The sequence below is a fragment of the Hippoglossus hippoglossus genome, chromosome 5 (assembly GCF_009819705.1).
Source record: "Hippoglossus hippoglossus isolate fHipHip1 chromosome 5, fHipHip1.pri, whole genome shotgun sequence".
Taxonomy (NCBI): domain Eukaryota; kingdom Metazoa; phylum Chordata; class Actinopteri; order Pleuronectiformes; family Pleuronectidae; genus Hippoglossus; species Hippoglossus hippoglossus.
In genome coordinates, this window is record NC_047155.1 from 23,949,498 (window position 1) to 23,969,711 (window position 20,214).

General features: G+C 41.0%; 2 protein-coding genes across 8 annotated transcripts in view; both read right to left on the reverse strand.

Moving 5' to 3' along the window:
* The window catches only part of itpr1b (inositol 1,4,5-trisphosphate receptor, type 1b), an 88,154-nt gene extending 81,652 nt beyond the window's left edge, over positions 1-6,502 (reverse strand). For all 7 annotated transcript variants that reach the window (XM_034586628.1, XM_034586623.1, XM_034586627.1 and 4 more), the window contains exons 1-3: positions 6,314-6,502; positions 5,018-5,131; positions 1,633-1,703 (exon numbers count right to left, since the gene is read on the reverse strand). In XM_034586628.1, the coding sequence (XP_034442519.1) occupies positions 1,633-1,703; positions 5,018-5,109 (163 nt within the window). In that variant the 5' untranslated portion in view covers positions 5,110-5,131; positions 6,314-6,502. The remainder of the gene's footprint in view (positions 1-1,632; positions 1,704-5,017; positions 5,132-6,313) is intronic.
* Positions 6,503-13,984: 7,482 nt separating this feature from the next.
* Positions 13,985-19,741, reverse strand: setmar (SET domain and mariner transposase fusion gene). Its single transcript, XM_034586396.1, has 2 exons — positions 19,569-19,741; positions 13,985-17,264 (listed from the first exon to the last, which is right to left on the reverse strand). The coding sequence occupies exons 1-2, from the start codon at positions 19,698-19,700 to the stop codon at positions 16,467-16,469; spliced, it is 930 nt and encodes a 309-aa protein (XP_034442287.1). The 5' UTR covers positions 19,701-19,741; the 3' UTR covers positions 13,985-16,466.
* Between the last annotated feature and the right edge of the window lie 473 nt (positions 19,742-20,214).

Sequence of the window (20,214 nt, forward strand, 5' to 3'; positions counted from 1 at the left end):
ATTTCACTCTTAATTCATTTACTTAAGACTTCACCAGGAAACCTGCCAAAACATCTAGACGTGTATTTGTGAGGACATGGCAGCCAATTCGAAAGCCCACTTAATGGCAACTAATAATGTCCCCTTCTAAGATGACTGTCCATTTCTGTGAACCTCCAGCATGACAAGGTCGAATTTGCCATTAAAACTGCAAATATATGGTTCCATCCTGTTAGGAGTCAAACAGGCCAGTGCTGGTTGCATAATGGGGCCAAATCTTTTCTTAGACCTTTCCTTAGCAAAGTGAGCATAACTGAATGCAACAACACCCAAATGCACTGCTACTTAACAGACATTGATTTATTTTGTGTCGCATTAAGGTGACATTGACCACCACATATTGATTTTTGTTTGTATTTTTAAAAAAAGGAGGGCGGCACAGTGGTGCAGTGGTTAGCACTGGCGCCACTGTCCCGGTTTGAATCCCAGCTTGGATGGGAGTTAGCATGTTCTCCCTGTGCGGGTTTTCTCTGCGTACCGGCTTCCTCCCACAGTCCGAAAACATTCAGATTGGGGTTAGGTTGATTGGACCCTCTAGATTGACCGTTAGTGTGAATGTGAGTGTGAATGGTTGATTGTCTCTATATGTTGGCCCTGCAATACACTGGCTACCTGTCCAGGGTGTAACGCACCTCATGCCCGATGTCTATCCAGGGCTCCAGCCGCCCGCGACACTCAAAGGATAAGCAGTATGGATAACATATGGATTTTAAAAGGGTAAAATCTTATTACCTTTGCTAAAGAGGATATGGTATGGTTTGTTTGATTACCAGACCCAGGAACTTCATTACTTTCTTTAACATTATGAGATTTCCCAGGTATTGGTTGATGGATTTTAATTTAAACTTTCTAATTATATAATTTTATATTTGTGCACATTAATTTGCTCTGGTCCTCCTTGCCTCTCTCTCTCTCTCTCTCTCACACGCACAGAGGTTTGTGCAGCTATCCTTATTAGCCTTTTGCACGTACACACGGACAATGGACCCATCCGTCATTGTCAGACTTGCCATGCAGGAGAACCAGGAAAAATCATGCCATGTTTGTAGGTTGGTGGGCCGTCAAAATTCTCCATTACATTTTGACCCCCCGTTTGCCCCTGCGTGTGCCTGTCATTCAGGGTGTTAATGAGAGCGTACTGGGACTGATCTAACAGCGTGTGAAACCAACATAAGGAAGGAGTGGACAGATTTACATATAAACTGCTTCACCACAAACTATGTCCAAACAACTTAACAGAGACTCATTTATAAGCAATGAGCAAAAGCCAAGAAACACAATATGTTCAGCCCAAAAAGCAAACTAAACAACGTTAAACTCATTCAACAGCATATTGAAAAGCCTGACACAAACCAGTGCCTCTTCTATGTCCCTCAATAAACTTGTTTTGGATACTTTTGTCAAATAGTGATACAATCAATATGTGCATTAGGTGTCTGAGTCATCCTGTCTTCCATATTCCGACAGCCTTTATTTAATGTAATCTTAATTTAACCAGAAAAGCATGTGATAGGCAACAATGATCAATCCTTACTTGTATTAAAAAACATCAAGGTATTATTGAGTAAGATACAAGAGATATGGAAACCTTACCTCTGAATTTCTTGGGTGGGTTGTTGAGGTCACCTGTGTCGGGTTGTACCACACAACGGTCATCCACAAGCCTGAGGACACAGCCAACATTAACATGAGTCAATGACACAAACACAGGCATCTTAAATGGACTCTAGTCTAAACCTCAATGCACATAGTCAAAGATGACATTTTCCATCCATAAACAAACAGTAAAACATGGTATCACCAACAGGCCTAATGTTTATGCTATTGAGGCCAATAATTTAGCCAATAGAAATTAACATACAATTTGTATTATCTTGCAGCTCGTACACCCAAAACAGTTGTCCAAAATCAAATTTGATCTAATGAATTGTTGAATGGCTGCAATCCATTTAGATGTGTCACTTCCAGGGTTTCTGTTATTGTGAACACTCACTGGCCCGACTTACTGGAACAATTCAATGGAATGAAGCCACTGTTGATTGTATTGGCAGCAAACATTAGGTGGAGACATGGGGAGTTCAAAGTGTGTAAAATATCATACAGCCTGAACTGACTGCGTCCTTTTCTTAGTCAGTCATAGATGTAAACGTATTCATGTATCGTATTGTATACGTCTATATCTATGTAGCGTTTTCTATTCCTGGCGGTCAAAGCACTTTACACTACAAGTCAGATCTACTACTGCGCTTTCCTGTTGCACATTCACATTCAGACTGTGATGGAGCAGCCATCAGGGGCAATTTAGGTTTCAGCGTCTTGTCCACTATTGCAACAGGACTGGAGAAGCCGTGGATTGAACCACCAACCATCAAGTTAGTTGGCGACCTGCTCCTGACCCATAAAGCTTTTTCTGAAGCTTAAAATTAATAGCACAAGCATTTCCTGCTTTAAACCACTCTATAACAGAGCCTTATGAAAGGAAATCGATTTGAACTTTTAATTAAGGGAATGACAAAATAGATTCATGAACTGGGCCACTAGTGATAACTTGAACTACAGATTGTAACACAGCTTTTCCTGATGAAAGCAACAGTGCTACCTCATTATTCTCTTCTCTCATTATTTTGGTGAAACACTTTTACTTGATGGCAAAATCATAGACATGCAGGAATTGTAGGGAAACCCCTGGGAATACTGTGAGATAGTAGCTCAGCACAAATAGAATACTTCAGTAGGATGCTAAGGCCAGTCCAGTCAGTTTGCATCTTTTTATAGCTCATGCAGTACACACTGCACCCCAGGAGCACTGTCTTGATAAAAGAAGAAAGCACAGGGTGTGTGATTCCCGTTCTCATAGCCTTGATCACACTGATGCACTGGTTGGCCCTGTTCCAATAAGAGTGATAGTTATCCAAGGTCAAAAAAGGCCACCCCTTGCATTCTGGGTGATGGCTTCACGTGTGTTTTCCAGCCTCCGAGCATCAAGATGCCGGGTGCCGCTCTCTCTGAGCTTGCAGCAGTGGTCCAGGTGCTTGCAGCATCTCTCAGGGGTCACATTCAGTATGCTGACAGCAATAGCAACACCTAATAGAGTAATGCTATTTATAGTTATGCCATCTAAGCAGTTTTTAGTGCGTGTGTGTGTGTGTGTGTGTGTGTGTGTGTTTGTGGTGATGGAGAGGGGGGCGGGGATTCATTTGGTAGATTTATGATGGTAAAAATTGACAAATGAGCTCTGTCATGCGGGCACTGGCAGACTTCAAAGGCTTTGTTGCCATGGCAGGTGACGCACAAGACTAAACTGTGAAAGCATGGTTTGTGAACGGTGGGAAGGAGGAGAGCTCAGCACGGCCTCTGGAAAGTGGCAAACTGAATAGTGACACGGCAAGAGGAGGATGATTGCTGCACTTAAAAAGGAGAGGAGGAGGAGGAGGAGGAGGAGGAGACTACACAGATGCTGTTCTTATTTCCACCTTGGTAGAGAAAAAACAAACACCCTGGGGTGGAAAATAGAGAGGTAGCTGAGGAGAGACAGGCTGGGGTACAGTAATCTAATATGAGACATGCTGTCAGATGTTCTGGAAAAAGACATTCACATCAGTGATCACCTTCTTTTCTTCCTCTGGCCTTTTGTTTTCTATGTGACCGTAAACAGTGCATCCAGGTTGGCTCAATTTGCACATAATGAGACTTACTATTAACTCGCTATTAGGGAGGAGGGGAGATGTCAAGTGTTTAAATGAATGGTGCTCAGCATGTAGCAGGAAGAGACAAGGGGTAATTTAAGGCCAGACTAGCAACCACTTCTAAAATAAAACAGCCTTCGTCTTCCCATTCATAACATGTAGCAGACGTCGTTATTCAAAGTGATTCACAACGCTGTTCCTCTTAGGGGGAAATGGAGGTTTGCCTGCAATCAGTCCTCCCATTGAGTAGCTGACCACAGACCAAGATGTACCAGTCCATTAAAGGGTCATTATCTTTGTGAATAGACAATCAAGTTGAATCTGGTTCTCTGTACAGGCCTGTGTTTACAAATTTCGAATAAATTGTTTTTTGTACAGCCCATATTCGCAAAATCAAAATTTGCCTCATAGAGCTTAACGCGGTGCGTCATTCTCTGCCCTTAACCCTCGATTCAAGAGGCAGAAAAAAAACTATCAAAAACACCCGACTAATAACAGGGGAGAAAAACACAGAAATCCAAAAGAGAGCCACATGTGAGGGATCCCTCTCCAAGGACGGACAGAAGTGCAATAGATGTAGCGTGTAACAGAGCACGTCAACAAAATAACAATATTCGGGGTATTGCCAGTAATGGTAGTATATGTGGGCAGGCTTGTAAGGCAGTGGAAAGCAAACTTCATATATTGAGCGACAAGCTGTATTAAATATACTTATCTTACAATAAAATACATCAAGTCAGTTTTATTTATGTTGCCCAAATTCACAATAAAAGACACCCTCTTATATTTACTTATACCTGGTTCTTCAGTGTTTAAGTTAGCGAGGTCTTATCTTCATCTGCTCAGGTGCTTCTCTGCGTAACTCAATAGTAGTCATAGTTTTCCAAAGATGTTCAGATGAAAACAACTTATTTTTCCTGAGAGCTTGTTTCCTCTGTTTGACTGAAATCAGGCGACTTATTATTCATCATAAAAAGTGGACAAGCAAATGGGCGATGCTTATGTTGACAGTAACTGCCACCAAGCAAACAGAGGCATTAAATCCATCCACTACGTGATACTACTCCATTTGCAAAACCACCTCTTTGGCTTAAAGCAGCAACCACGTAACTATTACATGTGTTTATTTGGTAGCTTGTGCTGTGTTATAGTTGTGTATCATGTGCTTTTGGACAACATTGACTGAGGCTCCATCCATCTAGCAGCCTCATCTGAAACTGTTAGCAAGAGCAGGATGGAAAGCAGTCACAGAGAAAAGCTCACACGAACCCTGGTAAGAAAAGTAGACTCACCCTAAAGTGCTAATAAATCCACTGGTGGAACCCTCTGCATACAGGGAACAAATGTCCCCAATATGGAGGAAACTGGACATCTTGTCCGACATGGTTGCTCAGGGTGGACGACACCTGCAAAAGATGAACAACACAGGTCATTGACTGCATCGTGACAAATAGCACCATTATGGATTATCTGAGACAACAATCAGAGACAATTCACCAATGGGATTTCAGACATATTCCTATAACTGTACAAGTCATTTTAACTAAAGATGTTGTGCACCATTTCACAGGTTGTGTCTTTTAAAAGGTTGTAAATAGCTGGTTTTCTTGTGCGTACATTGTAAACAGTAGCCGTCATGATCATCCGCTGTTTATGATATTGATTTGGTAAGTGATGGACTTTGTGGTGAATTGGGTTTCGACCATTTCAATTTCTTTTCAGCCCATCCACAGAGCACCACCTACTGTGGCACCAGGAGTAGAATTTAAAAATGAAAAAGCCATAATGAAATTGAATGAGGAGTTAGTTAAGTACTTTATGGCTAATCCACGTTGTGTACGCCCCATGTTGAGATGATTTGTTTGTTTTGAAACGAAACTAAGGAAACTATCAAATATATTGTACACATTGTGCTGTCAGCTGTATGAAGACGGGACAGCACATAGTGCTTTTGAGTCACCATTCCCCCCAGGTAGAGAGAAGATATAAACCTGTGTGACAGAACCCAGCTCCACTTTCAGAGGCTAAGTCGTCTGTGTTATTCCCAGTTAAACCAGCTATTCACTCGAGACAGTGGACAAACTCACAGAATGGCAGCATTGAACCATCAAAGGCACAAGTTTGATGGGGAAAGGAACAACAACACGTTTCATTGAATATAGGCTAACAGTTGTTGGTGTTTAGCTGTAGGCTATATTTACACACATAGATCCATGCGAACAACAAATAGAAAGTTTGTATTTTGTCTTATTCTTTGAGGCCCCGTGTCGAAACACATACACTGATTCAACGGTCAGGGACATTTTAAGTCCTTTCACAGATGCCACATGGGACGCAAACATTTCGTCTCGCGCTTAACTGAACATCAAAGTCGCCTCTCTCTCTCTCTCTCTCTCTCTCTCTCTCTCTCTCTCTCTCTCTCTCTCTCTCCTTTGTTTTGCATCGCACGAGCTGCAGCAGAACGGCAGCAACAGATAGGCGCGTGGGCCACTTCCTTGCTTACAGGGATGCTCGCGGCTCAGATGAACCCCCACGGTACACCATCACTGAGCAGGGGGGTGGTGGGGAGAACTACACGCAGAGTTTACCTGTCAGAGATACAACAGAAGGGCGTCAGCGGCGGAGGGGAGAAGCGGGTCAGCACAGGATCAGTTCCGCGGCGCTATCCTCGGTTAAGTCCATGCTAGCGAAAGTCCAGGTGAGAGCAGCAGGCTGAGCAGCGTTATCTCTGACAGCTCAGCGCGTCCTCGGCAACAATCCGCTTCTTACCTCCTCCACATGTCACCCAGGGAACGCCCCTTTGTGGCTATTTATACTGCACCGCTGCTCTCTGGGAAGTGTAGTTCTGGAAGCGACAGGCTATTTTTAGTCTCATCGGTGGTCCTTGCACTACAGATATGATTGGGCAGATTAGGGACCCAACGCAGTGCTGGGGGGAGTGGTTTTTAAAGATTATAACATTTCGTGTAATTTTGACTTCGATATCATCCTAATCTATGATAAACAAATGAGGGTAAAATGTCGCTACTTCTTGTTTTATTCAGATAAATCAGCCTGGGGTCAAATTGACCCCAAAGAACATAGATGTCACAACATGTATACAGGACACTGAAGACATATCATTATGTTACTTACTATGTTTACCCTATAAATTAGGAGAAGTCATCAAAACAACATTTCAACCATTGATTCAGAGACGTTAATCATTAAATGATTAAATTAATCCTCCACATAGTTTCTCTGGAAAAGGTGCATGTGTGAACGCAAATGTTTGAGTGAGAGCCTCTGGAGTTTCTGTGGACCTTCTCCGCCTGGCCCCCGTAGTATATAGTTCCCATAAAACAAGCAAAAAGAATATAAATATCTCAGGATAAACAGTGGTGCCATACATGTAGAAGATACCCATGAAGATGTCAAGAGAGTTTGTGGTGCGGGCTGATGCCAGTGGCGATGTACTGAAAACAAAATCATGTGATCTCTGCAGCGGAATTAATACGTTAAGTCCTGCCTCTGTCTGCTGCACCACCCCTCACCTAAATAAAGGAGGATTTGTTGCGGTTGTGAGCACGTGCAAAAGGCAAACCGCGGACAAAGTCCAGACCGAAATCTCTGGAGATCCTCCGATGGACTAAGAGCTGACACTGCATTGACTTCTATTCATTCTAGACAGCCTAACAAAAATTGTATCCCTAACCTAACCATGACCAATTCATGCCTAACGCTAAATCCCCACAAACACAAATCACTTCATACACCTAACCTTAACTAAAGGAGATGACGTTTTGCCTCATTTGACCAGGCTTTGGTCCCCCCAGTCAGTGTTTATGCTGGAAAAGGTCCCAGGGAAGCAACAAAAGCAAGTATAGGCTCCACACACACAGCCACACAAATGAATTGTTTAAATCCTGAAATAATATTTACTACTTTTATCATGACATCTCACTGATGATAGACTGCAACACAACAGAGGAGAATATAAAGCTATGTAAGATCAGGCTGTTTACTCCCATGTACAAATAACTCCTTCATATCTGTTACATTTGTGGACTGAACATGATTAAATCCATGTGACTGGAGGTTTGTGTCAGTGTCAACCTTTCCTGATGTATGCACTGTCAAAAACAGAAGCAGACACAGCGCCTGGCAACAAGGAGGCTCGTGCTGTGAGTGTCAAAGTGTGAATGGACGTGAGATAAAGACGTCAGTTGGATGTGCAGTCTCCTGTCAGAAACACTAACTGGGCTACTGGCAGTCAGATTCCTGGGTGTGTAATGAGGACACACCCTCTGAGTCTGTTTAGTTGATATGTGTGTTTTTCTTTTGTTACAAAGACACCTTTGTTGCAGTGCAAGGTCGATAAACTACACACACAGACAGATCTCATCTTGCGGTTTTGGCCCATTCATCACCATGTTTCAAAGTTTGTAATTTAAACTTTGAAAATCTCAGTCGTACCACTTTGAGTGATCTGGTTTATTTGCAGGTGACCCATAAAAATGCACAGGAATTAGAACAGACTCAGAAGATTTGTACGATATCAATTCACAAATAACTTGACATGTAGAGATCAGTCTCACAGTGATCCTGGTAGCACTTCCAAAACAGGACGAAGATGAAAAATCCCATTTTCGATTTATCCATTGAGGCCTTAAGTAGATGGTTACATTTGCAAATTGGTAAAAGCTTGATTATTCACATTTAATTGCAATATGAGTGAGAGACACAAAGGTGCGGGAGGGGAGAGAACACTTTCATCGAGACCCAGTGGCTTCAACAAAACCCTCTGATTAGCTGTTTATTTGGTTTCTTAGCTACAGGATCTAAGGGGATAATAAGAGTGGGGATCCACAAGTGTTACGTGGCCACAAACCACCACCATTTAAGTGCTTCTCAAAATTGTCTACATTCCCAATCTGCTTTTCACAGGACACAGTGGGGTCTTCACATGCAAATAGCTGAAGGTTGCTGTGTAGAATAAAGAACTCTACAGTGTGATTCATGTTTTATTGTTGAAATGAAATCCAGCTCTGATATGATGCACTGGGAAAAACAACACTTATTATGCATGTGCCACTCTCTGCAAGTGGCAGAAACTCACCACCACATATCAGTATCAAATTATCCATCAATAATTCATTAAAAACCCTTTATGTAAAACAACAGACTGAACTGAAGCATCATCAATGTGAAGGCAAGGATGGAGGGTAAGTGCTTTGTCCCACTGTTTAAAATAAGTATGTGCATCTAAATTTGATACTGTCAAATTCATGGATATTCACGACAATATCCGAGAAACTGACCCTTTCCCACTATAAGTATTTCCAGGCTTTGGTTAAACTTAACATTAAGTGAAGTTGAATACAGATCACTGACTACTCAGTTGTCATGGATACAGAGTACAGATGACTGGCTACCCTTCTAGTACACACACACACACATGCACAATACAACGGCTGCTGTGTTTGTGAAGTGCATCAGTGATTCGTAGCTTGTAAATCCTAACACTTGCTTTTTCTCTGGCTGTTTTTTGGCCAGACATTTATTATAGTACCCTGCTTGAACCTGAACAGTGTGTCATCTGCCAGATTCAGCTTTTCTCTACACACAGTTCACGAGTACAACGGGACCATTGACAGAGACAGATATGAGATGGGATGTGTCGTGTGAGGAGACAGATTGCTGCCTCACGTACTCTAAGGGTCATGAAGAAGAGGTGATTCATCCTTGTCTGACTTGTTGCTCGCTTAAAAACAAGAGGCAGATTTTGCAATAACAGAATTAACAAATGACTAACACATTAAGGAATACAGCATCTGCATGCTTGGAATGCACCGGAGACAGAGGGATGACAAAACACTGCGACCGTCTGTGTGGGTGCACAGATTGAGATTCATCATTGTGCATGTGTAAGTATTCTCAAGTGCAGATCCAGGCCTTCCCTCAGCAGCCATGATGAGTGGGCACAATGGTTGGTAGTTTTCTTGTCTGAGGCCCCGATAGTCCTGTGTGTGGGCCATGCATGCAAACCCATCCCCACATTCATCAGAAATATCAGAGCAGAGTTAAAATACTCACAACAAAGACTTTCTTATTGTTACAGTTGGACTTCAATTTTCACTTGATTTCAAGTCAGACATTCAGTTCCAAGTGTGTGATGTTTAAAGCAGGTCTCTGTATTTCTGTACCAAACCATATGATGGCCTCCAAATTTCTGGATCTGGGACAGTGACCCACTGAAGACATGATACCTCTGGGAGTAAAACACCACAGGTAACAAGAATGGTACTCAGTGGAGTGCATACCTCCACCAAGGCCCCAGTCCCCTTGTGAAACCACATTTCATTTCAATAGATTTCAGTGGTGATTTTTCTAAATCAGGGGCCATAAAGGGGCCACGATTCACACATAGGGGCCAATTAATGTGTGTCTAACATTCACGCACAATTCTTAATTCAGTAAGGTGGAATTTAGTCATTCCTTGTCTACTGTTAGCTTCATAGCTTTGAGCAAAGCCACACATCATTAACTATATTTAGAAAATAGTTTCTTGTTGCAACACATAACGTACTTTAAAAATGCTTAGAAAATCAAAATCCTTAACAAATTCTGATATTTATGGTTAGTATTGTTAGCAAGTGACTCGTTTATTAAAAAAGAAAAAGCCTACTGACAGGGGCACTTCAGGTGCCAATCTGATTCACGCCTCTGTTACATCTGGATTGTTATTTGAATCTGCACCGAATTTCACACACTCATATATATATATCAGATCAAATCTGCCAGATTTTTTTTCCATCAAGATCAATGAATTAATTCTATCAGCCTTAATCTCAATAGCAGATGAATGGACTTTAGACGTCTGCATTTCTTTTTCTCATCGTGTTTTTTTGAACCTGACAACCTTTGGATTCAGTTTTCGGGATGTTTTGGCTGCGAGTCTGACAAACTGCCTCACATTCTCTATGTGGTAAAACATAAGACAATGGGAAAAAAATAGTCTTACAGGTCAAACCCATTACACTACAACTTCTTTTAACTTGAGCAATCTCACATGCAACGTTCCTGTTTCCAAACCTGTTACAGCCAACAATTTAAACTAAGTGTGATTGGAGCTCTGTAACTGTAACAATGACTCAGGCTTTCTCAGGATCAGTATCTGACGTACGCAACTGGAGAAACAGAATTATGCACTGTGAACAAATGCGGTGTAAAAGAAACACACACTTGGACATTACTAACCGAATGCCGGACCTTCTGGCATAGTGTGAAAACAAGGCCATACGAACACCCATCTATTATTTGCTCACCGTCTGCTGACCTCTCTGGCTCTGTGACGTACTCAGACTGCAAATGACATCAAGGTCCCTGGTGAGTCGAGAGTCAATTGTACCATCAAAGCTTAAGAGGTTAAGCATTCTTCAATTTAATCAGATCACACACATACACACAGACACACAGACCAGTGGATTGGCTCAATTACCCTTCCTGATAAAGCCGTTATCACAAAGAAGCCTCCTCTTCCTCTTTTGCAGACCACATCAGCCACTGAGAAAGAAGAGGGATGGAGAACACACAGCTAAACTATCATGCACAAGAATATATGGAATACTTTTTTGTGTTTTTCAGTTTTTTATATCAAGTTTCAGGCTTTTAATCATGTTGATGGCTCTTTAAATAAAGAGGTTGCCCCTTTCGTCTTGATGCACTACAACAGGTTTTGATATGGCACCCAAGTATAAGGAGATGTGCCTCACTAAAAATAAAAGACAATTATGCTGTTATAATGACCTGCGTATCCCCCATGGAAAAAGGCTGATTAGACCGGCTGCAGAGATATTCTAATTAGGCCTTGTGATTTTATGGTTTAACTGGAAAAAATATATGTGTCATATTCTGTGCCGCATCTTTGATTTTCTGCCAGATATAATGATAACATCTGGGCTCATATGTTTTTCAGAAAACAACAACGTGATGACATACCCAGTTTCATTCACTGTGCAGAGAGTGGAGGATCACTTCCCCATGCACATCCCCTTGGTTACGACATAATCAGTATGCCAGGCCACACACGTATGCCATGGGAAATTATCCGCCCGGTGTTTGATTTGTGGGGACGGATGTGAGTTGAGTGCAGGTTTGGACACTGCAGCTCCACAGAAGGAGACTGATATCGAAGCAGGAAGCGTCTGAAGTCACCTAACCTGCACAACTCTGTAAGCTGCTTTATCTGCAGGTAATCCATTAGGCTCAGTGGGATGGATCCCAGCATCACTACATGTTACAACCTACCTGGTCGCCTATAAATCAACCTGTGTACATATGTAACGAAGTGTTCATTATATCTTTAAAAAAAGAAATCCTCAGATAAAGCTTTGGGTTTTAACCAAAGGTTATCAATTATATATTGGAGGACTTTTTTTTTTAAACATATTTTTTATATAAACTATTTTGCATTTCTAATATAATAAAACTATTGCTGCCCTGGTACCATGAACTGAATAGTGCAGTGCATGTTTCCAGAATATACACAGAGCCTGCTGGATGTTGTGGAGCTGAGACAGGACTGGTAATGGGATTGTCCCAGCTTAGCTTGCACAGAAACATTGGGGATTGACTATTTGACAGTGAACTGTAGCACAAGGTTGAAAAATCCTGAAGTGTAATAGCTCACACATGATTAGTGACAGTCTGACATGTGCAGTAGGTGTCTCTCACAACCGAAACCCCAATGCCAAGTACTCGACATTCCCCGCCGAGGAAACATAGCGGAATATATATATATTCTGCTATGTTCACTGATGCTGCAATAGGATTAGGACAGAATAACAACAGGCCCAGTTCAATCATTTACAGCATCCACATATAGGCCTACATCTTATACAATAAAAAAGCAGGAACACATGGCTTCTTCTACAAGACAGTAGAATTCTTGTTATATCACACAAAGACTTTTATTGTCTTGTACCAATATCTTCTCTTGTCAGCCAACATCACAACCAAGTCAACAGTTAATAAAAGAAATGTTTGACATGGGACTTTGAAATGTCTTTGCCATCTGAGGCCTGGCAGATAACTGTGGTTTCATTTCTTTTTTTTTATTATTTGGCAGCAGGATTCAAGGCAAGGACGTCTGCTCCCTCATCAGAGAGGTGCTCCATTTTTCAACAACTGGACTGCCAGTTGTAATTTCATCAGTTGTAATTTGGTCACCGAAATAGTGTCTAGCTCCGTCATCAATGTGATGCATGGCTCTCATAAGAATGAGGTCCATCTTTATCTTTTGTCCTTTCAAGCTGCACTTAAAAAAATTAAAATAAAAAGCCTTGTCCATCTAAAGCAAAGTGGGGCTGCAAAGAATGATTTGAAAACAAATGTTCTTAGGGATTGGAGTTTTCCCTTCATTTTTCCCAATATGTTAATTAACTTGTTTTAAAGGAATTATTCAATATTTTCTTAAATATGCATGCACATTTTATTCTTTCATTTGAGGGGTAGAGTCAGCAGCTAGTTAGCTCACCTTTGCATAAAGAAGGGAAAGGGAAAAAAAGAGGCATCAGCATATAGACACAGATGTTTTAGAAGATGTGAGCATTTTGGTTTGACTATTTTGCAGAAAGCAATACAAACATGTTTGAGGCTGCTATATTGATCCCTAGCTACACTCTGAATTCTGCACTGGAAGAACCCCTTCATCGCGTTCTTTTTCTTTCTTGCAGTGCAATTGCTTCCAGTCATAAACTACCTTTGTGTTCTGATAGTTCGCGCTGACGCAGTGAGGGAAAAGATGCAGATTTTAGGCGAATCGATTCTTGACTTTGTTTCAAATGTTTGAGAGTCTGAAGACGGCTGACCAAAATTTCAGAGATTCCTAAATGGAGTGTTGGGAAGTATCTGATGATCGCTCCTTGCACCCCCCTGTACATTGGTATGGGGCAGGACAAAGCTGAAAATTGGTTCAACTCTGAAATGAGGTTCACGACTCAGAAATTGGACTCAAATCGATCGGTGTATGCCCCACTTCCGTTTAACTAATATTTGCATGTTCTTGAATTGACAAATACTAAGGACAGTTCTCACTTTAAATGATCAAAACTTGACAAGCCCTAGTCCTGTTGCATCATATTAGCCTACAACATTTTCTGTAGACTTTTCTTATTTTTCCAAAATTTTCAAATGTGTACTGTTTGAAGCCGCCATGTAAACACATGTACACAGTAACACCATCAAACATTGAGGGTAAATTTTGTCTAAAACTATTTTATTTATGATTTATTTCCCTTCAAAAAAATATTTTTTTAGTTTGGTGGGGTACCACTTTCTGTTACCACTCTCAATATACAATCATGAAATGACATATCAGACTCCTTCTGGTGGGGAAGTTCACCTCATGTAATTAGATAGTGGTTGCTAGGTGACCATCCTGGAACGGAGCCATTCATTGGCAGCCCAGCTCTTCAACAGTCAGGATTTGATAACAGCCTGAACCTCTGAACTTTCCAATGCAGTCCGTATTTCCTCCTGATGAAACCATTTGCCATCTGATTCCAGGGACATGTGACACACGTCATGAGGTTTGAAGACATACTGATGTCTTTATAGAAGGTTTGTTATGGAATGATGATTTATCAAAAAAGCACAACAAAGAGCCTCACATACACAAATTACTTGGTTTAAATTCAACGTAGAGTTGGCAGGTGTAAAATAGCAGACAGGATTTAGCTGATCGTGTTCAGAAATCCTCCACAATCTGTGCTCTACTTTTCTCCAAGGCCACAGACACCGCTAATATCCAGCCACATTCCTCCACATAGCTGTAAAGTATTTTATGATAATCTGTTGATGTCTTTAATAGGAAGCTACTGCTAAACAGCCTGTTATCTTAGCTTAGCATAAAAAGTGGATAAAGAGGAAAACAGTTAGCTAGGTTACGTTAAACTTTTTTAAAGAATGAACATGTAATTTGTTACTGATGTCTTGTCATAACTATGTCATTTCAGCTCAACCACTCCAGACTGGTAACAAATGAAGCACAACCTCTCATAAAACTGCATCATGTTTATACACTTCAGTTTTTGTGCAGATTTTCTTTTGAATGGGAATAGAATGGCACTCAGTAGAGCGTATATCCCTGCCAAGAGCAAATAGTCTCCTAAAATTAAACTAAGCCTTATAGTAAAGGCCACGTTATGTTTCTCAGCTACAAGTTGGCGGTAGTTCCAGGTTTCTAACTCTATTTACCATACAGCAGCTGAAAAAAGCCTACACCCTATAAAACCACATTTAAATCCACTAGATACAGATTTTTATTTGGATCCACAAACATTGCACACACTCATTGATAACAACCCCTGAAATATTTATTCTAAAGATTCATAAATAATTCAATGAAAATGTTGAAAAGCCCTAAAATGTTGAAAAGCCCTATCTCGCAATGTTAATGAAAGTGCAAAATATATATATATATATAATAAAAATCTAGTTCTACTGGCCCACACTGCATCCTTTCACCAAGTCTTGTGGTAATCTGTCCGGGAGTTTTTTTGTGATCTTGATTACGAACAGACAAACCAATGAAAATAAACAGACAAACCCAGGCGAGCTGTTTCTCTGTTTTTAATTTATTTTGTGCTTCAAGCTAACTAACTCCTGGCTGTAGCTTCATGTTTGGTGTGTATGAGAGTGATATTGATCCTCTCATCTAACTCTATTTATCCAACTATTTCCTAAACTGCTAAACTGTTTGTTTTGGTTTCTAATCCCTGGGTGTGAACCAAATCAGGTGCAAAGAAAAACCCAATGTGAACAGAGTGAATTCAGGTAACCCTCACAGAGGAAAATATACAGGTCAACACCCTGTGCCATTGGCTTCTATACTGGGCCATACAAACAACCAATCAACTTGACAGCAGTCTCTACTCGGCAGACGACTTCCATCTGCCCACCGACATAACTTCATCTCTCTCTGCCCCAATGTGGCTCGAGCATTGATCCCAATTCTGGATGAAACACGGTCTCCATCCTAATTAACCCAGATCTGGATATTAATAGGATGAAAGCAGGTCTAGACTAGAAATGGGGCAGATTGAGAGGAGGTGGTCCTGATATCGGAATGGTCACACTAAAGTGGGACACCTTCACCCCTCCTTTGACAGGGGAATACAGCCTGCTTCTATATAAAAACACCCCCTGGCCCTTTTTAATTGGTCCCATCCCTCTTGAGGCTGGAGTGCGATGAGAAGCTGAGAATATCTACATGTGGAGGCTGCGTCGCATGAACACAGAAATGTCAAAGTGATGGAGACGCATGACAGTTGTAACTTTGCATAGGAATTTTTGCTTTGTGGAATGACGTAAGCATAATCTCTTCTCTTGCACACGGTGTAAAGATCAATTCTGTAGCCCATGTAGTTATTAAAATAAACCTATTAAACTTCCTCAATAGTCTGCCAGTGCAAATGATTCTTCAGCTCCTTCAAGATTCATATAGTGTGAAATGAGGTGTATATTTGCGAGGACAAGATACAAGACTGTGAATCCCGAGAGACAGGTCCTATACTGAGCAGGGCCCCTGATAGCTGAAAAGGATTTCACATGTGTAAAAATAGATGGGAATGTAAATGAGGTTAACTTTTTCTTGCCTTCAAATTTAATTTTCATTGCATAATTTTACACTGAGTGGGAAAGAGTATTAACGCTGAGGGACTAAACAGGAAACAAAACGAATGTAAAACAGATTTTGCATTATTTGAGAATAGATAAATCCAGTGGAAGGAACACTGCACACTTGTTAGCGCCACAGAGACATGCTTTCCTTTGAAGTCCCTCTGTCCTATTGGCCTGCACGTCAGTGTCCCTCTGTGTGGACAGCACCTCTACAGGTGTTTGGTTACTGTATCCTCCTGAGTAGTCAAACGTCAGCTCCTCGCGTGCCTCAATGTCCCGTCCAGCAAACAGCGCCAGTCGGGGGACTACAGAGTGCACACGGACTGGCAGCATGAGCAGGTTGGGCTGGCAGGAATGATTCAGAAAGCGGCCTACATTCCCCACCACAGCTGGGTCCACAAACGTCTCCATTACGGAGCCAGTACCTGCATGCTCCCTCACAGCGATGATGTAATTATTTTCTTCAGATCTCTGGTTGAGCTGTCTGCGTCTGGCCTCCCCAAAACTGATGACCTCTCCTGCATACTCACACACAAACATCCCACGTGGGATTGATTCTAGTGTCCGTACACCCCAGCCCCTGTTCCCGGTGCTGTAAACCTCCAGCCTGAGTCTGAGTCCTCTCTGGACAACACGGTTAAAGCAGGTGTCGCCGCAGGAGCAAAGGGTATTACACTCAAACACGGGTGAGCAGTAACCAGAGTCTGTTCGGCTAAGGTCCAGTAGTGTGCCGGTGCCGTCATATGCCTGCCCGTGAATCTTCAGGCAGGAGCAGCTCTCAGTGCAGCAGGAGAGGGAACGACAGGAGCATCCAGGGAGGGTGACTTCACTGGGGTCAGCTGTGCATCCAGGTCCCTCAACGTTATCTGGGGAATACTGAAGAGTAAAGCGTAGTCAACATTAAAGAATGTTGAGTGTTTGGTAAAAATTTTGTAAAAATCTCCAAATACTCAGATTTGCACTAAAACAATTAAATGATTATTTGACTTAAAGAAAATTCAAAAGTAAAACTGATCTATTCTTTGCAAAATACAGAACATTAACTGGTTTCAGCTTGTTAGTGTGATTTTGCTGCTTGACTTTATGCTACAGTAAACTGAATGTGTAGAAAATGACATTTGAAGACACGAAGTACAGCATCAGGAGGTCATGACATATTTCTTTTCATTATTTTAAGCATATTAATACATACAAAATATAACCATTAGTTGCAGCACTAATTCAAATGTACAGAACAGGTATTTTTAGTTATAGAAAATATTAGAGGACCTACCACTACCTACTTTAAAACTCATCAAACTACTTTAACAGCCACAAACCACAGTTTCAGTAAATTATGCTGTACGACTTACATGTCCTTAGGTATCTGTAAAATGTGTATAGTACAGACAGGAAGGTATTTGAGAGCATCAGGAGCGAGAAGAGTAAAGTAGGACAACTCCTTTGGTTCTAGAGAGGCTTTTTTCTTCTTCTTCCCTATACTGCAGCCAGGTGATATGGCTGTGTCCTGTGATGATTTGCTGCCATCTGCTGGAAATGGTATTTATTATTATTATTATTATTATTATATGTTTTCCTATCACATGTCAATGAAGTGTTCTATTGTTGTGGCATCCCTATAGCTGTATGTACAGTATTCATCATCTTGCATGGTGGCAGTGCAAGGCCTTGAACATTTTCTGGAAAGAAAAAGCTCAAACTTGATATTCCCTCTAGAATGTCTGTGTCCTTGTGCTGTTACAGCCCATCTCATCAGATCTACATCACAGCAACATTACAATATCTTCAAAGGTCTTGATTTTCACAACCTTGAGGGGATATTATTTATACATCTGCCTGACTGATATATATATAGATAGTAGATATTATTTTACAGCAGATGTAGTGTATCAGTGTTTTTATTGGCTGATAAAGAAACTGTGGCACTGAACTGCCAAAGACAGTTATGAGGTAAAAACAGTACTGACTACTTAGGGTAAAATCATAAGTTTACAGTATTTAAACCCCCAAAAAATATTTTTGACAAAATAAACTGCTAAATACATTCATGTATTGTGATAACAGTGCCTTATAAAGCACCAAAAGGTCTGATTATGATAAATTTGACAGAAAATCAATCAATCTGTACAGTGTTGTATTTGTTAAACTGTCAAATAAGGTATTAGAGCTGGGAAATAAAACAATATCAATAATTATTACAATATAATCAATAGCAATATAACAAATGTATAGATATATTGTGTGTACATTGCGTAAGCCCAGTGGGGAGGTATAACATATTTTATCTACCTCAGACTTGTAAAATGTTCAGCTGTTCATCAAGTGTCTGTCATTCTCTGCTTATACAGACAGGTTTAAAGCCACAACCTTCACTCAGGAGCAGGAATCACTCTTTAAACTTAACAGAAATAGTATTGCAACATCTATTGTGATAATTATTAATACCGACTGATATTATTTTTGGCCTTAACGTCCAGTGGTATGAGGTTAAACACTCAGTTGTAGGTACTCATAAGGTATTTTTTACTACAGATACTTTGACATATCTCTCAGTCATGTGTGAATAGTAAAATGAATCACGACTTACTGAGATTCATTCAAACAGACTCAGCTTTATTGGCCTGGTATGTGTGCACATACAGGGGGTTTGACTCAGCGTTGCTCTCAGTGTACTTAAAGACAACAGAGAGACAATACAAGACATTCAAAGACTAATGAATGAGAAGTGAAAACACTGTGAGTGTAGAGTGTGCAGCTGCTCTCGATGTTTACCCTGTACGATGAAATACAAGTGCAGAGAGATATACATATTAATTACATTGTACACGTTAGAGATTACACTTATATAGATGGTGAATATGTGCAATCACATAAACATTACTAACACTGTGTGACTGTTGAAGAGAACACAGACATTTCTAATCATTAGTAAGACCTGAGCTTTTCCTCCCACGGTGGTCAGTCAGTTTCCATCACATAGATATTAATGTATGTCTGTGTCAATCACGTCCATTTTGAGAATAATAGAACTAGATTCATTTTACATTGTGACACTTAGAAACACCATCAGCTTGGGTGCAAAACAGAGACTGAGAAGTTTGACGAGCTAAAACAAACTGTTGACAGATTTAACTTTCTGATAGCTTAGCTGTTAGCACAGAGGTGCTACGTTAACGTTACCTGGAATTCAGGAAGCGTCTGAACGCCTGCGCTGCAGTTAATCAGAACAGGGACATCCTCCAGACCGTGACTCAAATCCACAGCACGAGTCCTGTCCGTGGACTGCATGGTCCTGTCCACGGACACGTGCATGTCTCTGGTTCACACTCAGGGAGAGTGGGGATGTAAACAAAGCTGCTACTTCCGGTAATCTAATGACAGATCAGCCCCCTCTAGTGGCATGTTGGGTTCATTACACTCCTGTAGCAGGCCTTTGTCACAGCAGACATGTTTGACTTGTCATAATATGAAAAGAACAGGTATCACTGATAACTTGAAGCAGGAGTCTGTTTAGTTCAAGTGTCCCATTATGAAATGTGACAGTGAGGCCGCAGATAAAACACACTCAACACCCAGTAACTGAAGCAGTTGAAAGAAATCCAGCTTCTTTATTTCTATTATTTATACAAACGCTTTTCCTTCTGTTACATGTCAAATCGTCAACAATGAAAAAGGTCTCCAGGTGAGGTGATGGTTTGACCATCGGGTTTAGTGAAAGTGGAGAAAGTGGACAGGAGCTTGTTTAAGGATGAATGCAGCACAGTATGACATAACTGCTTTGTCTGATCCATGTTGAAGATAAAATATGAAACAATTACTTAACAGA

What these genes read in the sequence shown, in the direction of transcription:
- setmar (XM_034586396.1), bottom strand. Translation starts at nt 19,700, where the DNA reads ATGCACGTGTCCGTGGACAGGACCATGCAGTCCACGGACAGGACTCGT. An exon ending in AGACGCTTCCTGAATTCCAG is followed by an intron (nt 17,265 to 19,568) that starts GTAACGTTAACG and finishes TTTACTCTTCAG; the next exon opens with TATTCCCCAGATAACGTTGA.